This window comes from Osmerus eperlanus, chromosome 1, assembly GCF_963692335.1.
Source record: "Osmerus eperlanus chromosome 1, fOsmEpe2.1, whole genome shotgun sequence".
Lineage (NCBI taxonomy): Eukaryota > Metazoa > Chordata > Actinopteri > Osmeriformes > Osmeridae > Osmerus > Osmerus eperlanus.
In genome coordinates, this window is record NC_085018.1 from 5,359,368 (window position 1) to 5,377,373 (window position 18,006).

Here is an 18,006-nt window from a genome sequence, read left to right on the forward strand (position 1 = left end):
CCGAAAGACCACTCGGCGACCCTCGGGCGACGCTTGGGCGACGATCTTTACTCTGACAAGTGTGTCTGTGTTGTCATCGTACTGCTACTATGGGTTAGCATATGAATGTATTTCAATGCTAGCTTAACACTACTTTGTCTTGCCAATGAAAATACACGATCATGTGTGACGTGATCTGTAGTCGAGGGGAGGAAGGGATGGGGGCTAGCAAACTTTGAGAAGAGTTCAACAAAACATCCAGCAGGTGGTGGTATACAGTCAAATTGAGATTTTATCGCATAGTTTGGAGATGTTGAAGCGTGATATTTTATTGTGGAGGACATAACTACGTCCCCAGATATGTTGACAGCATTGATGGTCAGTTTGGTGACCCTGGATCAAGTTAATATCCCCAGAAAAACAGCAGCGTGTTTAGAAGTGCGGTCGGGTTTGGACAAGGGTAGCGCATGGCTAATTTACCGGCGCCAGCGTCTTTTGACCGGCTCTAGTAAAGGCTAAGCTAACTCTAAATTTTTAAACAATATTTAGCTCGAAAGGTAAGAAGTTAAAGCTTAACGTGAAATCAGTAAATCAGCTGAAAACGTGATACGATTATTTTTATCAATATTTGAAGTGACATTTTATCAGAATGTTAGCTAAAAACCGGTCGGGATTGGACACAGTGATGCTATATCTATGCGCGTATTGACCTCATCTGCGGTCTGATACGTATTCTTATTGCCCTCGGCTGATGTCATCTTCAAAATGAGCGATATCGAGGAGTTTTACTATCCAGATGACAATGAAGACATCAACAGCGATGAGGAAATTCTTAACTTTCTAAAAGAGCAGAAACGACAAGCGCTAGGCAGATTGCTAGGTTTGGTTGCTCAGATTTCAAATTGGTTGCTAGGTGCTAACACCTGAAACACACCGTGAGAAGACTTGAGTAGAGCTGAACAAAACAACATGTTTTAAATGAAAAGAGCTAAAAATGCCATATAATAAACAACTTACTAACCCTCGACCGTTCGGTCATGCCGGGAAATATCAAACTGAGGTTTTAACGTATCGGCCGCTGTCACTCTCGGTTAGTAGAGCTAAGCCTAGTTAGTAAGACACATGCCTGTCGTTACTTCAATAAAATAGTAATTTTGTGTATCACATTGTGTTGTGTCTGTTTCCTCAATGGCTACATCTCCAAGGCAACCGCTTGTTGCTAGGTCCATAAAACCGTTTATTTACCTCTGCGAACATTCGGGAGGTATATAAACGGTATTATTAACTTTTGAGAACGTCTTCTGGACCAATAGGAACAGCGTATTGGTCCAATTATTACACTAGTATACACCAGTACAAACCAGTACAAACTGGTCAGGATTTAAAGTCACATTCACGGAGATAGTGACGCCAGCACCAAGAACTAAGAAGATCGTGTTCTGCTCTTACAACACCACGGCTGTGGAAATACACTTTGTGTCAGTGAGGAGTGGTGCAGTATCAATGAGCAATGCTCCCCTTTCAACGCTAATGCACTGAGCCAAAAATAAACACCATCTCTGCAGTGTTGCAACATGCTTACATGCTTGTTAACTTTGTAACCATGCACCGTAATACTATATATTTAAATATGTACAGTATATTGTAAAAGTTGGAACAATTAAAGAATTTCATGAAATATTTATTAATCAATTGTGTTGTCCAATTGACCACAATTCAAAAAAAAAATTGGGATGTTTTATATGCAATTTTTCTAACATACATGTTTGTTTGTTTTTACACCAAGTACAGATTAAGTGAATGTCAGTTCCAAAAGAACATGATCCCTTTGTTTAAAACCTTGAGAGAAACTACACTAAACCATCCTGATCTGGCTGCGTACCCGGCTGGATCAAAGTTCAGAATTCAATTTCAGCATCTGAAAGGTAAGATAGATATACAAACACAAAGGACCAGGTTGGTGAGGTGCAGATAAGCACTGACATTTCTGTATAGAAAACCCAAATGTTTACCGCTTGATGTAAGAGAAATTCCTGTCAGTTTGGGTATAGTTTGGGCTTTTGAATAACAAGCAGGGCTACATCACTACACAAATATTGCTTCAAACAACTTATGCTACGAAAGCATAGTTTAGAGACTGGCCAACAGTTGGTCTAGGTTATAACAAGGGGGAGCATTTTGCAGTTTGGCATGCAGACACACCAAGTAAAGTGTAGGCCATACTGTGTAGGGGTTGTTCTTTGCACTTTGTTCTTTGCTATAGCTTTGAAATGAACGAGAGATCTGACCACTCGAACATGTTGCGAAATGTGTGTGTGTGTAGGTCTATGTGCATCTGTGTGAGATCAAGAGGGATTCAAGCCACGATTGGGAAAATTGTTAATATGAATTGGCCACTCTCATGGGAGTAAGCAATCTGAAGAATGCATAATTGGGACCATTGTGCTCACAAGGGGAAAAACATGTTACTTATGTTTTAGGATGAATTGTCCAAGTCTGTGTTTATTTATCAAACATACAAAATCTTCGCGGCAGAAACATATTTTATCAGGGGGTTCTGGGGGGGCTTAATGTTGCCGGCGGTGCCATGGTGGTGGATTTTCAAGTCATATCATTTTAAATTCTCATGCTGTCAGCAGGGGGTGCTGCAGCACCCTCAGCATCCCTAGTTCCCGCGTCAATGTACACAATAGTGAAATGTTTGTGCTAAGGCTCCAGTCAGCAATTTATCAATATACTGCAGTAGACCTAAAAAGAAAATAACTAGAGACAGCTAACTAGTTAAATACTAGGCCTACCTGTACAAATAAAATAAACCTTAAATATACAATCAGATAAGAGAGGTGGAAGCAGTATTTCTGTAGGAGCAGAGATAAAAAACCTTCCTTAGTCTCAAAATATATCTTTATTGTTTTATCTTTATTGCGAATTGGGGAGTCAACTATGACATGGGTGTAACTATTGGCCATGTTGCTTTTCTTCATTTCTATATAACAACCTTGATAGAGACCAAGAGATAGATTCAAGAAAGTCTATTAATCATGAACTGCGTTAATTTAATTAGAAACTGTGGGTTATTATCATATATTATGTATGTGTGGGGGGTTTCTCCCAAAAAGTCAGTGAAGCCAGTTTTAGAAAATAGGCTACTATTAATACAATTGTTGTTAAGATACAAGCTACCATAAAAGACTGGTTTAAAAGTTAAACTTGAAGGGTGTTTGCAAGTCATACACACCTTTTACAGTAGAATATTTTTGTCAAATTAACATTCTAATGTAAAGTTTATTGAATTTTTAAATATTTTTGTGTGGGTTTTCCTTTACAGAAGCACCATTTGCTGTGACAGATTGGTAGTAAATCTATGCCCTCCCCTTGCGCGCTTGAACCGTCCTATCATATTAACTTTCTGTACTGTTGCATAACAGTTGCTCTCGCGTGTAACAGCCTTTTCCGACAGTTGGGCGAAATAAAAAGCCACGATTTCCATTAATTTGCTCTCTTTGCGTCAGCAGGGGAATTTTATCAGCATACGGGGTAACGTAAATTCTTATAAATCATCCGCGATATGTTTGTTTTATCGATAACTTGGTGCAGCGAGATCATTTGAACGTTATTGTCGTAGTAGTAGTAGTAGTCTATTACAGAAGTTTATTAACAAAGTTCTGTGCGAATGCCCAATCCGTATTTCATACTTGCATAATTTAGCTTGTTAGTTAACTATGTAGGCCTACGTGAACAGTGAACGGTAGGTATGACTGTCATAAAACGGTGTCTGCTGGTTTTAGTTTGAAAAGAATTGTGCATACTTCAAAAAGATAAAGAAATTCTTCCATGCATTTTTTTAAATCATTATTTAAAGTTTGCAACAAATGTGTGTGACAGAAAAACAAAATTATTGCACATAGCAGGCTTTGAGTTTGACCATAGGGGCTGGTAAGCTTCTCGGTAGATTAGCCACTACTGGTAAAGCTTGACTACAGAGAAATATACTTGCTTGAAAAATGGTATCAGTGCAAAATGTTCCTATCAGTGTCTTTGTGAGCCAATACAGTTTCAGTTTAATTTAATTACAGTACTTGTACAGTACTCAAGTATTGGATATTCCAAAATATGTAACTGATTTCAAAATATTTTTGACATTTGCCTCTGGTAAGCCCAGGTGCTAGATTTACCAGGGTATAGTTGGCAGTTATCTATTATTGTTATTTATTTTACAATATATATTTTAAATATTTCTTTGTCCTGTGGTCATTTGTGTTATCAGGACCTTGTGAATGTCCAAAATGAAGATAGCTGTGATTGGTCAGAGTCTTTTTGGACAAGAGGTGTACAAGGAGCTGAGGAAGGAGGGACACATCATTGTTGGAGTTTTCACTATACCTGACAAGGATGGCAAAGCTGACCCTCTAGGTGAGAATGTCAACTGCACTTAATTTAGGTTTGATAATGAGTTAATTGTAGACACAACTTGAATTAAGCCCACTTATAAAACTACTATTGGAGTACAATAGGACACCCTCTGCATTAAATTACATATGTGTTCTGTAGAACCTACCTTAAGCCAATGTATGTGCATGGCTGTTCAGTTGTCAAAATATGGAGTGCCCTTTGGACTAATCTGTGTGCGTGCAGAAGTCCAGGGGCCTGATGTATAAAGGATTGCGCAGCTTTCATACCAGAAGATGGCGTACGGCCAAAACTCGAAAAGTACCTACGCACAGAAATATTCACATGTATAAAACCGGTCGTACGCCAGGTCCTGCGCACCTTTCCTTTATAAAACACAATCAACATGAGATTGACCACACGTGAACGAGCCACTGACCCCGCCTTGCCTCCTCCCATAAATGAATATGCAGATGGACTATAAATGCGCTCCTGAGGTCATTTCTTTGTCTGAATTACCGTATTTCTTCGAATAAACGCCGCCCTCAAATAAACGCTGCACCAAAAATGAACGTTATTTAATAAACACCGCAGCGTTTATTCGAAGAAATACGGTGACTGTGAGCTCGAGGTTCTGACAACAGAGGTGGAGGCGAGAAAATGTGTCCTGTTTGTCGGCCTGTCATCAGGTATTAGGGACAAAAGAAAGTCGGCGGAGTGGAAAACTGTCACTATTTGCGCCCTTTCTTGTTTTTAACCTGTAGCACTTTGAGATTTAGCTAAATGTAAAGTGCATTAAAAAAAAAAATCTTTTTTTTAATTATAGGGCCATAAATGATGTGGGTTCAGAGAACCGGACCATGGCAGAAATTAAGAAGAAATGGTCCAATGTAAAACTTTAAATGAAGAAACGAGTGGTGGCGCATCGTAACAGCATGGCAGCTATAGGGTTAGCGTGACATGCATTTCCTGAGTGATTTTGTCGTTCCTTTGACACCCTCAAGTTTAACAGAAGTTATTAAGTGGTGGCGGATTAAACAGAAGGCTATATAGCATTTCCCGTTTTGGGTTTTGGCATTTTGATGTGATCATCCACATTAATGATCAAACTTTTATTTTTATGTTTTTTGAATAGTCAACGTCATAAACGTAGTAGTGGAAACTTTATTTTGTAATGTTTGGTGAGTTTCGGCACTTTTCAGTTAGAATTCGCCACGTTACAGAGCCAGACAAGACTTGCGGACGGTGTGCACATTCTCACGTCTGCTCAAAACTTTCCGTGACGGCCCGCACATTCTCACGTCAAGTAAATCTTTATACATCACAAAGTGTGCGTGAAAACCAGCGTAAGCAAGCTTTTTGTGCGTACGCAACGTTTATACATGAGGCCCCAGGTGTCGGAGTCGGAATTGAGGTAGGCTAAGAAAACATTACAAAACTAAAAAAAGTTTCTAAATTATAGGCCTACTGATCATCTTACTTTGACTAAAACATAAAAACAATATTACATGAAGCTCAAAAAAACTGTATTTGCGCTCAAATGAATTCAAATAAAATGTGTGCGCTTGCATTAACTATTGATGTCCCTGCCAAAGCTGATATCAAACTTGCGTCCCTGAACTGTTGTATAGTGGGTTAGGCAAGGGGAGTTGCATTGTGCGCAGCACGCTTGGAAGAAAAAAAAGGGATATGAATAGGGGCCTGTGCCCCAGTAGTTTTATTTATAACAACGCCCATGCTGCTAGCTAAATTGCACGTGGCTGTTGATTCGATAGCAATTGCTGAACGCCCTCACGTTTGTATTTTAGGTGCATTATTATGCTGAAGTAGTTACACTGCATTAAGATAGTGGGTTTATTGTTATTATTTGCTACAGAATGCTTAGCCTATATGTCAAGATCAAATTAAGCAGACAGTGTACAAGTGCTTTAGAATGGCCTATCTTAATCGATAGGCTAGGCTACTGACCATTTACAATAAGTTGTTACATTAATTATTAATTGGCAGCATTTATGCCATTTAGAACATACTTTATGAGTGGAAGGTCCTTAAGTAGCCTAACCTTATTGCTTTAGGGGAAATAGGACAAAAATATTTGCAATATTACATTAGCTATTAGACAGTAGACTATTACCTGCTCCGAAATATAGTGAACTTCGTTTCGTGTCGTGGGTAGTACTTTAACTGTCTCACAGGTGTTCAAGTACAAGTGTTCTACATTGTGTAGAAATCTGAAGCAGCATGCCGAAACGTTCTTACTCTTTAGCTTTCAAACAGAAAGCAGTGCAGAAAGCACTCACCAGCAGCAACAGATCTGTAGTACGCAAACTTGGGGTTGATGAAAGGCGAATTCGTTTTTTACATTTTATATTGTACACTTGTGATTTACTTGTGTAATAAATACTGTGTTTTAATTTAACCAATTAAATAACCGTTTTCTGATTTTTTTGGTGCAGCGTTTAATCAAGGGCGGTGTTTATTACACAATGTTTATTCGGGGGTGGCGTTTAATCGAAGAAATACAGTATGTCAAATGAGCTGCTCAACGTACTGATAAGATGCACTACTGCCATTTGTATTACAATGTAATCCTCTAAATTCATATTATGCATGTTGATGGTCAAAATCAAAAAAGAGGAAAATAGGCATAAATAAAGCATATAATTTGATGTTGTCATTACCTGCTATCAAATAACTTTCACTGTCTGAAAGCAAAAAAAAACCGAACAGGGAACAGGTAGCCCATAATAATCCATGGAATCCTTAAATACACACAGCCTCATCATGCTACATAAGCTGTAAGATGTAAGCTTCTGCCTCGGATAGGCTTACTGACATTGCTATCACTGTGCAGCAACAGAGGCTAAGAAGGACAATGTGCCAGTCTTCAAGTTCTCCCGCTGGCGTCTGAAGGGTAAGGCCATCCCAGAGGTGGTGGACCAGTACAAGGCCACTGGCGCCGAGCTCAATGTCCTGCCCTTCTGCTCCCAGTTCATCCCCATGGAGGTGATCAACCACCCCCAACATGGCTCCATCATCTACCACCCCTCCCTGCTGCCCCGACACAGGGGGGCCTCTGCCATAAATTGGTGAGGCTCTACAAGGGGAGGAATGTGAGTTGGCATATGGTCATTTGCACTGACGTTCACTAATTTTGGGGGTGTGGCTACACAGGACCTTGATTCATGGCGACAAAAAAGGCGGTTTCACTCTGTTCTGGGCGGATGATGGACTTGACACTGGACCAATCCTTTTACAGAAGGAGTGTGATGTCGAACCTGACGACACTGTAAACACCATCTACAAGAGATTCCTCTTCCCAGAGGGAGTTAAGGGCACAGTAAGTCATATAACAAGTTATGGCAAATAATAAACAACAAGCCATCTGCCTCAAGTTTAATGGTTTTCAGGTGGCTGTTATTGACACAAAAAAGTACTGTTACATCTTGTAGTGTTAAAAAACTAAATATGTGGCCTGGGTCAAAGCAGTGCAAATCTTCAGTCAGGTAAAACTAAAACCCAGTGCATGAAAATGAATTCACAGTAAATGGACCATTCACCCTCACTGGTAAAAGGATATTGATGTATAATTTACATTTACATTTAGTTATTTATCAGACGCTCTTATCCAGAGCGACTTACAGTAAGTACAGGGACATTCCCCCCGAGGCAAGTAGGGTGAAGTGCCTTGCCCAAGGACACAACGTCATTTGACAGATTATAGCTGTGTGCTATAATAATATGTAAAGTCCCAATCACCTAATAGGTTTTGCTTGCTTGTTTCTAGGTAGAGGCTGTGAGGTTGATTGCAGATGGAAAAGCCCCAAAGATTACTCAACCAGAAGAAGGGGCTACATACGAGGGCATCCAAAAGAAAGATAATGCAAAGGTAGTGTTCAATCAGATGGGGGCTTGGGTAATAACAGCAGGTCTTCACTGCTGTTTCTGATTTGCCATGTCCATGGTTTTCATGTAGATTGACTGGAATCAGCCAGCAGAGGCCATTCACAACTGGATCAGGGGAAATGACAAAGTCCCTGGTGCCTGGGCAGAAGTTGATGGACAGGTAATATACTGATAATCCCACACAGGCTCCGCCTTTACATTGTTTTCAAGTCTTAAAAGGATTTTACCCAATATTTGAGGAACTTTGTTTTTTCCCTGAAGAAAGTGACCTTCTATGGCTCAACCCTAGTTGACAATGACACAGGAGCTAATGGACAACCACTGGACATCCCCGGCGCCAACAAACCCGGGATGGTCACCAAGACGGGGTTGGTGCTGTTTGGAAACAATGGCAATGCGGTAAGCTGATGAAAGTGTGAGAACACTCCGGAAATATAGGCAGAAGGTTGGAGGTTAACTGTGTTGGAATACAAATTTGCAAAAAGGGTGGCATGAGACAATTGACAGAGGTTGAAACATTTACTCAGTATAGACAGAGAAATACTCTACATTGTCTTACCTTAATCATACTGTATATGGATACATATAAAACAATATAAACTTTTAACCAAGTTTGTAATAGAATTGTATGGACTACCAGTCACAATTTGGGCTGATATATCAATGCAAAGGCAAATCTAATTAAAATCAAACTTACATTTTTGATTTGTTAATGTCACACTCATTTATTGGAGAAACCAAGCCTTCTGAACTCATCCAGTTTGGCCATATTGTCTTTTTCAAAAATCATGGAATAATAGGTATTACATTGTTGTTACACTAGTGCACAGCAGGGCTGTCAAAATCGCTCAAAAATTACGTTCGAATATTCCCTTTAAAAAAACACATATATTCGAATTTCTGGTTGGCCATTAGGCACGTCAATAACAGGACAAATTAATACAACGAGATACAACTAGTATACTGTAGGTAGGCCTAATTTCTATTTTATATTAAACATATTTAACAACATATTACCTACACAAAAAGAAGTAAATTAACTAATGGCCATGCAAGACCGCAGACCTTGGCCTCTCGCTCGCACACACGCACTCTTTCTTTCTCTCCCGCACCTTCGCGCTCTCTGCGCATAGCGGTGTAAAATGAACGACAACAATAAACAAATGCTGAGTTCTGATCAAGAGTTTTGTGCAAGCAATTTAAGGTTGCGATTCTCGTCCCAAATATGGCAGGCTTCATTCAGTGATTGAAACAAATATTATTAACATTAATTGAAGTTTTACAGTATAGAACCGACATTGAACGCTCCGAGCGAGCTGTGCTGTGGTAAACATGGAGATGTAGCCTCAAGTTGCTAGTTGAATGGTAAGCTAACTCTAGCTTACATAGCTTACACACCACTTTAGCTGTAGGCTCAACAAGTTTACCATCAACTGACCAAAATCCGAAATATTTCCAGACATCACTCTTTAGATTTTTGGGGGTTACAATCACTTTCTCTGCTGCGGTCAAGCTGGGTTCTGCACTTTCTACCATCTTCCACGCAAGTCAACTGCCAGCAGTGACGCTGAAGGCCGCAATATGCTTCTGCGTCTCCGTTTACGGATGGGCGGGCGCACGGATACGCACGGATACGGACGGATAGACTGCGTTTATGGTTCTCCGTAGGCTGTGTGCTGAAAACAATTCACCACCAGAAGAGTAGGTGGCGCAACGTTTTTTTGTAAATCGTCGTGGAGTGTTTATTTACCTAGGTTATCGAGAAGTCGGAGCAAATTTACAAATTAGCCGTTTCATCAATAAAATACGCACATTTTCAGCAACTACACTTCCCATTTCTCATCACATTTTAATTCAGATGCTGATTTACATGTACTGTTTAGCTGAAATATGAATTGTGAAAACTTACAGCAATGGCGGTCAAAGGATTCTGTTCGTCCTGTTTATCCCGGCAACCCCGCCCCTGACGCAAGCGATTCTTAATACTGACCAATCACAGCCAAGGGGGTCTCCGTAGCTCTCCGTCGCTCACGACGGATAGTTAGAAAATTCAGGAGGTGCACGTCGAGCTCTCCGGGGCTCTCCGAGGGCTGACGGAGAGCTCGTAGAGGGCGTTCCTCGGAGAAGAGGGCGTTCCCATGTGTCCGTTTTTCGAAAAACGCAGAAGCATATATAAGCCTTGAGGCGCGCGCCCACCCGCAAAGCAGACAGACGCGCCGCTGCTGCCGCGGTTGTGTTTTTTTTTTTTTTTTTTTAATTTTTTTTTTACATTCGAATATTAATTTTCACATTCGAATTTCTATTGTTAACCACTATTCGAATATATATTCGAATATAGAATATTCGTTGACAGCCCTAGTGCACAGTGCCCGTGAGGCAGTTGGTGCTTAAGATGTCAGTGAAACACACAAGGGGGATAGGGGATAGTGCCCATGATGATGTCGGTGACACACACAGATGTCTGGAATTATACTGTAGATAGTGCAGTGCCCGTGATGCAGCTGGTTATGACGGTTCTTCTCAGTGGTTTTGGTACCTACAGTGAGGGATTTTTTTTGTTCCCCTGCTGATTTTGTACGTTTTCCCACTGACAAAGAAATTATCAGTCTATAATTTTAATGGTAGGTTTATTTGAACAGTGAGAGACAGAATGACAACAAAACAATCCAGAAAACGCATGTCAAAATTGTTAGAAATTGACTGCATTTGAGTGAAATAAGTATTTGACCCCCTCTCAAACAGAAATATTTCTGGCTCCCAGGTGTCTTTTATACAGGTACCGAGCTGAGATTCGGAGCACACTCTTAAAGGGAGTTCTCCTAATCTCAGTTTGTTACCTGTATAAAAGACACCTGTCCACAGAAGAAATCAATCAGATTCCAAACTCTCCACCATGGCCAAGACCAAAGAGCTGTCCAAGGGTTTCAGGGACAAGATTGTAGACCTACACAAGGCTGAAATGGGCTACAAGACCATCGGCAAGCAGCTTGGTGAGAAGGTGACAACAGTTGGTGCGATTATTCGCAAATGGAAGAAACACAAAAGAACTGTCAATTTCCCTCGGTCTGGGGTTCCATGCTAGATCTCACCTCGTGGAGTTTCAATGATCATGAGAACAGTTAGGAATCAGCCCAGAACTACACGGGAGGATCTTGTCAATGATCTCAAGGCAGCTGGGACCATGGTCACCAAGAAAACAATTGATAACACACTACGCCGAGAAGGACTGAAATCCTGCAGCGCCCGCAAGGTCCCCCTGCTCAAGAAAGCACATGTACAGGCCCATCTGAAGTTTGCCATTGAACATCTGAATGATTCAGAGGAGAACTGGGTGAAAGTGTTGTGGTCAGATGAGACCAAAATCAAGCTCTTTGGCATAAACTGAACTCATTGTGTTTGGAGGAGGAGGAATGCTGCCTATGACCCCCAAGAACACCATCCCCACCGTCAAACACGGAGGTGGAAACATTATGCTTTGGGGGTGTTTTTCCTGCTAAGGGGACAGGACAACTTCCACGCATCAAAGGGACGATGGATGGGGCCATGTACCGTGAAGGGTTATACCCAATGTCGATTAAGGAAAAAACAGGCTTATTTCGACAAGACTCGCTTACTTCAGCGAGAGTTTCGTTCCATTAAGGTGGCTTATTCTAGTTCTAGCTAAGTAACCAAGGTAACTTATACCTCGGAACTAACCTGCAGGCTAAAAGTCGAGCTAAATTAAGATGTGTTGCAAATAATTTCAAACAGGTGGAAACAGAATCTCAAAAGACAGTTGCGTCGAGTGAATTCCGACCCGCAAAGCCCTTTTGTTCCGTCCTTTGCGTCCCATAAATGCAGACTTTTTTGCATGAATTAATTTACGTGTTTACTTCATCTCCAAAGAATGTATTAATTTAAATGAACAAGTTAAGAAATAATGTAACTTTCACTGTTTTAAAAGCCATTGGTTAATTGACATAAAATAAGGCCTAGACTAAGCAGTGCAAGTTTTGTCAATTATGGCGTATCCGTTCTTCAGAGACAGAAGTAATGCTTCCCTGACTAGTATCTGTGGAAGAAGTATAGGTTCAGCAGGCCCAGCATAGTTTATCTAGATAGATTTTTATTGTCATTCTTAAATAGAAAAAAACGTTAGCAACTCATAAGGATGGCCATTAATAGTAGCCTACCGTCCTTAGTAGAAAGTAGTAGAAAGGAGAGTAGTAGACTATAATCGTAGAAAGGAGGGTAGTAGACTGCAGTCTATGTAGGTAGGCCTAGACTATGTAGTCTGCTGGAATCACACACAAGGAAGCAAACTCACTGTAGCCAAGCCTTGACCACTGTTCAGTCTGTCTGCATCTCTGCATGAGGGACATTATTGAACAGGGTTGGTGACTTAGAAAGGTTTAGCAAAGGCAACTATGCCAGGAAATAAGAAGGGTATACCTTGATCCTTAGTGCCCTTTTATGTTATGTAATGTCAATTGTTGTACTGTTGCTGTTTGTTAAAATAACAAAACTTCAATAAATACATGTTAAGTCAAGACACTCACGTGATTGATTTCACCATTTATTCATACACATGACAAATGGTTTTGCATTGGCGGAATGGATGTACATGGGGAAGCGCTCCCTGCCTTCGCTGCAGCATGCATGACGTGAGGCAGGGAGCAACGAGTTAAATCCCCCAAACACCGACACTCCGCCAGTCTATACTATGTGTAGATCGGAGCGTCGCTCCTCCTGAGCCACAGGAGGACCACATGACATCCCACTATTTACCAGTGACAAAAAAACAAGGTGTTTTCTGGATGCCCAGGTCATGCTATCATTAACGATGACTACGGCTATGTGTGCATATCCTTCATGTCGCATACCATCTGATGTGCGGTTCGCGGAGCCGTCCCACGTGCACGTCCCGTCCAGGCCCAGTGCTCGACGAGACGTGCGCCCACAACCGCCCCCCTACACTGACCATCTCTCCGGTACCCTTTTCATCCGACGCGGGCAAATTAGCCCAGGATGTACACAAAGGCAGCACAATGTTGGACACGGGGATATGTTATCTAGTGGGAAGAAAACAAAATGTGTGACAGCACACAGGCAGCCGCGCCCACACCATGGAGTTCCTGGCCGGTATCCGGGTATCTCCTGAGGTACTCCCAGATTGCCATAGAGCGTGCAGCATGCATTGCATTGGCAACGGAGTTCCCACAAGACATTCTAGCAATAATGATCCGGTAGCCTTCTCATCCATACAGGGCAGATTTATGCTACCTTTAGAGACCCGCCCTCTAGCGCCCGTCGGGGACCCCAAGGATGTACGCAAAGGCGCCTGTGTACGTGCACAAGATATGGGATTGTAATGGCAGAATTCAAGTGGCACTGTGTAGATCTAAATAGTCAAAAGATGTAGTTACAATACAATTTATTTAGTTTGTACAACTTAAGAATGAACAGAGTACTCTGTGATCATTCATGACCGAAGGACGTGCTACAGGTCGTTCGGTAGAGTGATGGAGAACAACCATAAAGCCCCTGCCTTATATAAACTTAGAACATAGGATCTTCAAGATGTTCAATCAATCAATATAGCAGTCTCTGTAATTGGCCAGCACTACTCAGTGACAGTTTGACTCCACATCAAGTGTCCCACAGTTCTTTGATGTCCCAGCTCCTTTTCTAAATGAGGATAGTAAAGATACCCTTAATGAAACACAAACAGGACACAGGACACAATCTCCTTGGCCAAAAGGTCAGAGCTGCTAGATCAACTGATCCATCTACACTTCTCCCTTTAGGCCACGGGAACTCAAGAATCCCCCAACCTCCATGCCTCTGGCTTCTTAGTTAGGCATCATAAAACAACACCATAAATACCTTAAGACCAACTGCTACATCCATTCTACAAAGCTTGCATCCTACAAAGCCCCAATTCATTACATTACATATAAACTCCTCAAAAAAAGTTCGGAAACGTTATTTCGGTCGAGTATTCCTCCCCTTCAATAATACCAATTGGTATTGTATTTTATATCATTGGAAAGCCTGATTAGTCACCTTTACAACAAGGTACAACTTGTAAGGATCGTGCATTCGTGGAATGAGCAACACAGCTAACCGTGTGGGTAGCGGCCCAAAAAAATGTGCCAAAATCCTCTGCAATATTCTTCTGTTGGTATTCACTCTCGTTTTGAGCTTCAAGTGGGATCAGCTTGGGCATGCTGTATGTGCCAGAGTGACCAACGCAAACATATTGGCTGACTTGCGACAAATCCTGGTTGAGGAATGGGATGCCATCCAACAGCAGTGTGTGACCAGGCTGGTGACCAGCATGAGGAGGAGGTGCCAAGCTGTTGTGGTTGCTATGGATTTCCACACACTACTGAGGTGTAAAATTAATAAAGTGTAAAAATGGCCAATATGTGTTGTTTTTACCTTATTACTGTGGGAGAGTGCAATTATCCAATCCACCAAGCAACTCAAAACGAGAGTGAATACCAACAGAAGAATATTGCAGGGGATTTTGGCACATTGTTTTGGGCCGCTACCCACACGGTTAGCTGTGTTGCTCATTCCACGAATGCACGATCCTTACAAGTTCTAAAGGTGACTAATCAGGCTTTCCAACGATATAAAATACAATACCAATTGGTATTATTGAAGGGGAGGAATAATCGACCGAAATAACGTTTGAAGTATATATAAAACACATACATTGTAACTATATTCTAAACAACATAAATCCAAACAGTCCATTAAGAAAAATAAGATTCAAACATTAACATAAGCATGCAACAAACTCAATACAACTCAATAAAACAGCCACACTGAAAAAAAAAATGTAACCCCTTTAATCAAAATATCCTCCAAAAGAACATTAGAAATGGACATTGTTCACATTAACCTCTTCTTCCTGAAATGGCGGAACCCAATCTGAATCCTCTAAAGGACTATAGTTCACCATCTGAACCGCAAAAGATTTAGCCTTCCTTACACAGGGAAATAAACAACAACCCAAAAATAACAGTATCAACAAAATGACACCTACCCCACACAATACAGACAAAAGAACTGCTTTCCATTTACCAAACATTTCCCAAGATCCGTCAATCCATGACCAGACCCCTTTTGAATCATCAAAACCAGACTTTTCTGACAATCTGACAATGCGTACTTGCCAAAGTACGCATTTTTGATAATGCTCTAGTGACAGACCCATCATTTGCTGTATTATTGGGAATATATGTGCAACAAACATCCTTAAAAAGTACACAAACACCCCCTCTTTCAGCAAACAACATGTCTAGAGCAATTCTGTTTTGCCATGCCATCTCTGAAGTCTTAGCCAATTGCTCTGATAACCCAGAAATCGCATCAACCGTGTAATTAATAAAACGTTGCTGATTATAGTATATATAATGAATCCAATCCACATTTTTGTTAGCTGTACAATGTAAACAAAAGAATTACTCAAATCCCGCAGCTACCTGATTTCTATCTTTAAACTCAGTAGGCACACCTCTTGGTACTCCAATGTCATCTATGTAAATTACACTATCAAAAGATCCAACAGGAGCAGCTTGTCTCTGTCTGCCTGAACCAACCGTCACATTACCTAAAGGCTTAATCAATGTTTTACTAACCAACATAACCTTAGCACAGACTCCCACCCATCCTTCTGGTAAACGTGATCTAATTCTGTCCCCACAATACCAAAATACATCTGCTATATCACGTCCTGGATATAACAATGCACCAGAAGGTGGTGGAGAATGATGTTTTCCCTCAATATCCACACACGCATTGGCCCCAACACGTTGACAAGGATGTAGTGTACCATTAACATCTCTAAACTGCATTGCCGCACAGCCTGAATTTACTACCCAAGTATGTCCACAAATTCCAGCTCTTACTTTTCCTTCACCAAAATTCCCTACAAACACCGTTCTATCATTAGTATCACTTTTCTCAAAACATTCAAACTTCTGTCCTGGAACTGTAACAAAATCAATCAGAACTTCTTCCGTCCCCTCTTTCTCAATCGGTCCAGTAAGCATAGGACGCACAGCTGCACACCCTAAACTGGAAGCAATTCGACACCAGACACTAGAACTCTGGTAATGATAACAGTTAGTGGGACAGACAATTCCTGAACAAAGACAAATACCCACTATCAACCCATCTTGTTTTTATAAGCCCAATGTCACCTGTTTTGGGTATAATAAATCGATCGTAATTAAAATCATAACAGCTAGTTGAATTAAATGGTGCTGGCATAATCAATGGAACATCCTTAAGTGGTTGGCAATACACACATGGTGGGTGTTCTTCGCCTAAAATGTGTTTTACTGAATATGTAGCTAACATCAGTCATCTGTCTGTCAAACTTCTGAAGTTTGCGGACGACACCACCCTCATTGGGCTCATCTCTGACGGGGATGAGTCTGACTATAGGTGGGAAGCTGACAACCTGGTGACCTGGTGTAGCCAGAAAAACTTGGAGCTCAATGCTCTTAAGACAGTGGAGATGGTTGTGGACTTCAGGAAGAATACAGCCCCACTCACCCCCATCACCCTGTGCGACTCCCCAGTCAACACTGTGGAGTCCTTCCGCTTCCTGGGCACCATCCTCTCCCAGGACCTCAAGTGGGAACTGAACATTAGCTCCCTCACCAAAAAAGCACAACAGAGGATGTACTTCCTACGGCAGCTGAAGAAATTCAACCTGCCAAAGACAATGATGGTGCACTTCTACACAGCCATCATTGAGTCCATCCTCACCTTTTCCATCAACGTCTGGTACGCTGCTGCCACTGCCAAGGACAAGAGCAGACTGCAGCGTATCATCCGCACTGCTGAGAAGGTGATCGGCTGCAATCTGCCTACCCTTGAGGACCTGCATACCTCGAGGACCCTGAGGCGTGCGAGGAAGATTGTGGCCGACCCCTCCCACCCTGGTCACTCCCTGTTCCAGCTACTCCCCTCTGGCAGAAGGCTGCGGTCCATCAGGACCAAAACCTCACGCCATAAGAACAGTTTCTTTCCATCTGCTACTGGCCTCTTCAACAAGGCCAAGGACTCCCATTGACATTCATTCACTTATTTAACTATTATAAGTCCATCTAATGGCAATTCAGTATGCAAAAGCCACTTTATCTCAGTATCCGATTGCACTATGTTGACCATTCACGCTGCTCATTATTCTTATTTTTATATATATTTTATTTTATATTTAAATTGTTGTATTCTTAGATTGTTTAGTTCTTAGAATAGTTAAACTTTTGTACTTTTACTTAATTTAAGATCTGTATATGTTTAGTGTTTTGCACCTCCCTGCCACAGTAAATTCCGTGTTTGTATAACATACATGGCGAATAAACCGAATTCTGATTCTGATTATACCAAGAATTAAACTTTATTTCTGACCCTGTGTCACCCGTAACATCCCTCTTATCTCTTTTCAACATCGTTACTGGTGAAACAATTGAAGTCATTACATCTGTCGTCATAGTAATATTAGAATTATTCATACTTTTTTCAAAAATACAAAAGTGGAAACAGAATAAGAATAGTAATTCCCAAGACAAAACCCATTGTTCCCTTTGTACCACAAAGTCCAGGTTGTCAAAACGAATGCCATGGTCGTGCATCCATAGTTGCCATTCAGTTGGCTGTAGATCATCTTCTTTCAGGCAGGATAGCCTAATTGAACCAATTGCAAACGATGATCAAATTGCTCACGGC

At 41.2% G+C, this 18,006-nt stretch overlaps 1 protein-coding gene across 2 annotated transcripts in view; it reads left to right on the forward strand.

Annotated features, from left to right (window-relative positions):
• Positions 1-3,379: 3,379 nt before the first annotated feature.
• aldh1l1 (aldehyde dehydrogenase 1 family, member L1) overlaps positions 3,380-18,006 on the forward strand; it is a 48,899-nt gene continuing 34,272 nt past the window's right edge. Inside the window, exons 1-7 of one of the 2 annotated variants that reach the window (XM_062456357.1) lie at positions 3,380-3,516; positions 4,247-4,392; positions 7,223-7,457; positions 7,543-7,708; positions 8,156-8,257; positions 8,345-8,434; positions 8,536-8,673. In XM_062456357.1, the coding sequence (XP_062312341.1) occupies positions 4,257-4,392; positions 7,223-7,457; positions 7,543-7,708; positions 8,156-8,257; positions 8,345-8,434; positions 8,536-8,673 (867 nt within the window). In that variant the 5' untranslated portion in view covers positions 3,380-3,516; positions 4,247-4,256. Of the gene's footprint in view, positions 3,517-3,709; positions 3,728-4,246; positions 4,393-7,222; positions 7,458-7,542; positions 7,709-8,155; positions 8,258-8,344; positions 8,435-8,535; positions 8,674-18,006 lie in introns of those variants that run through there. The other variant, XM_062456367.1, reaches the window with a different exon arrangement.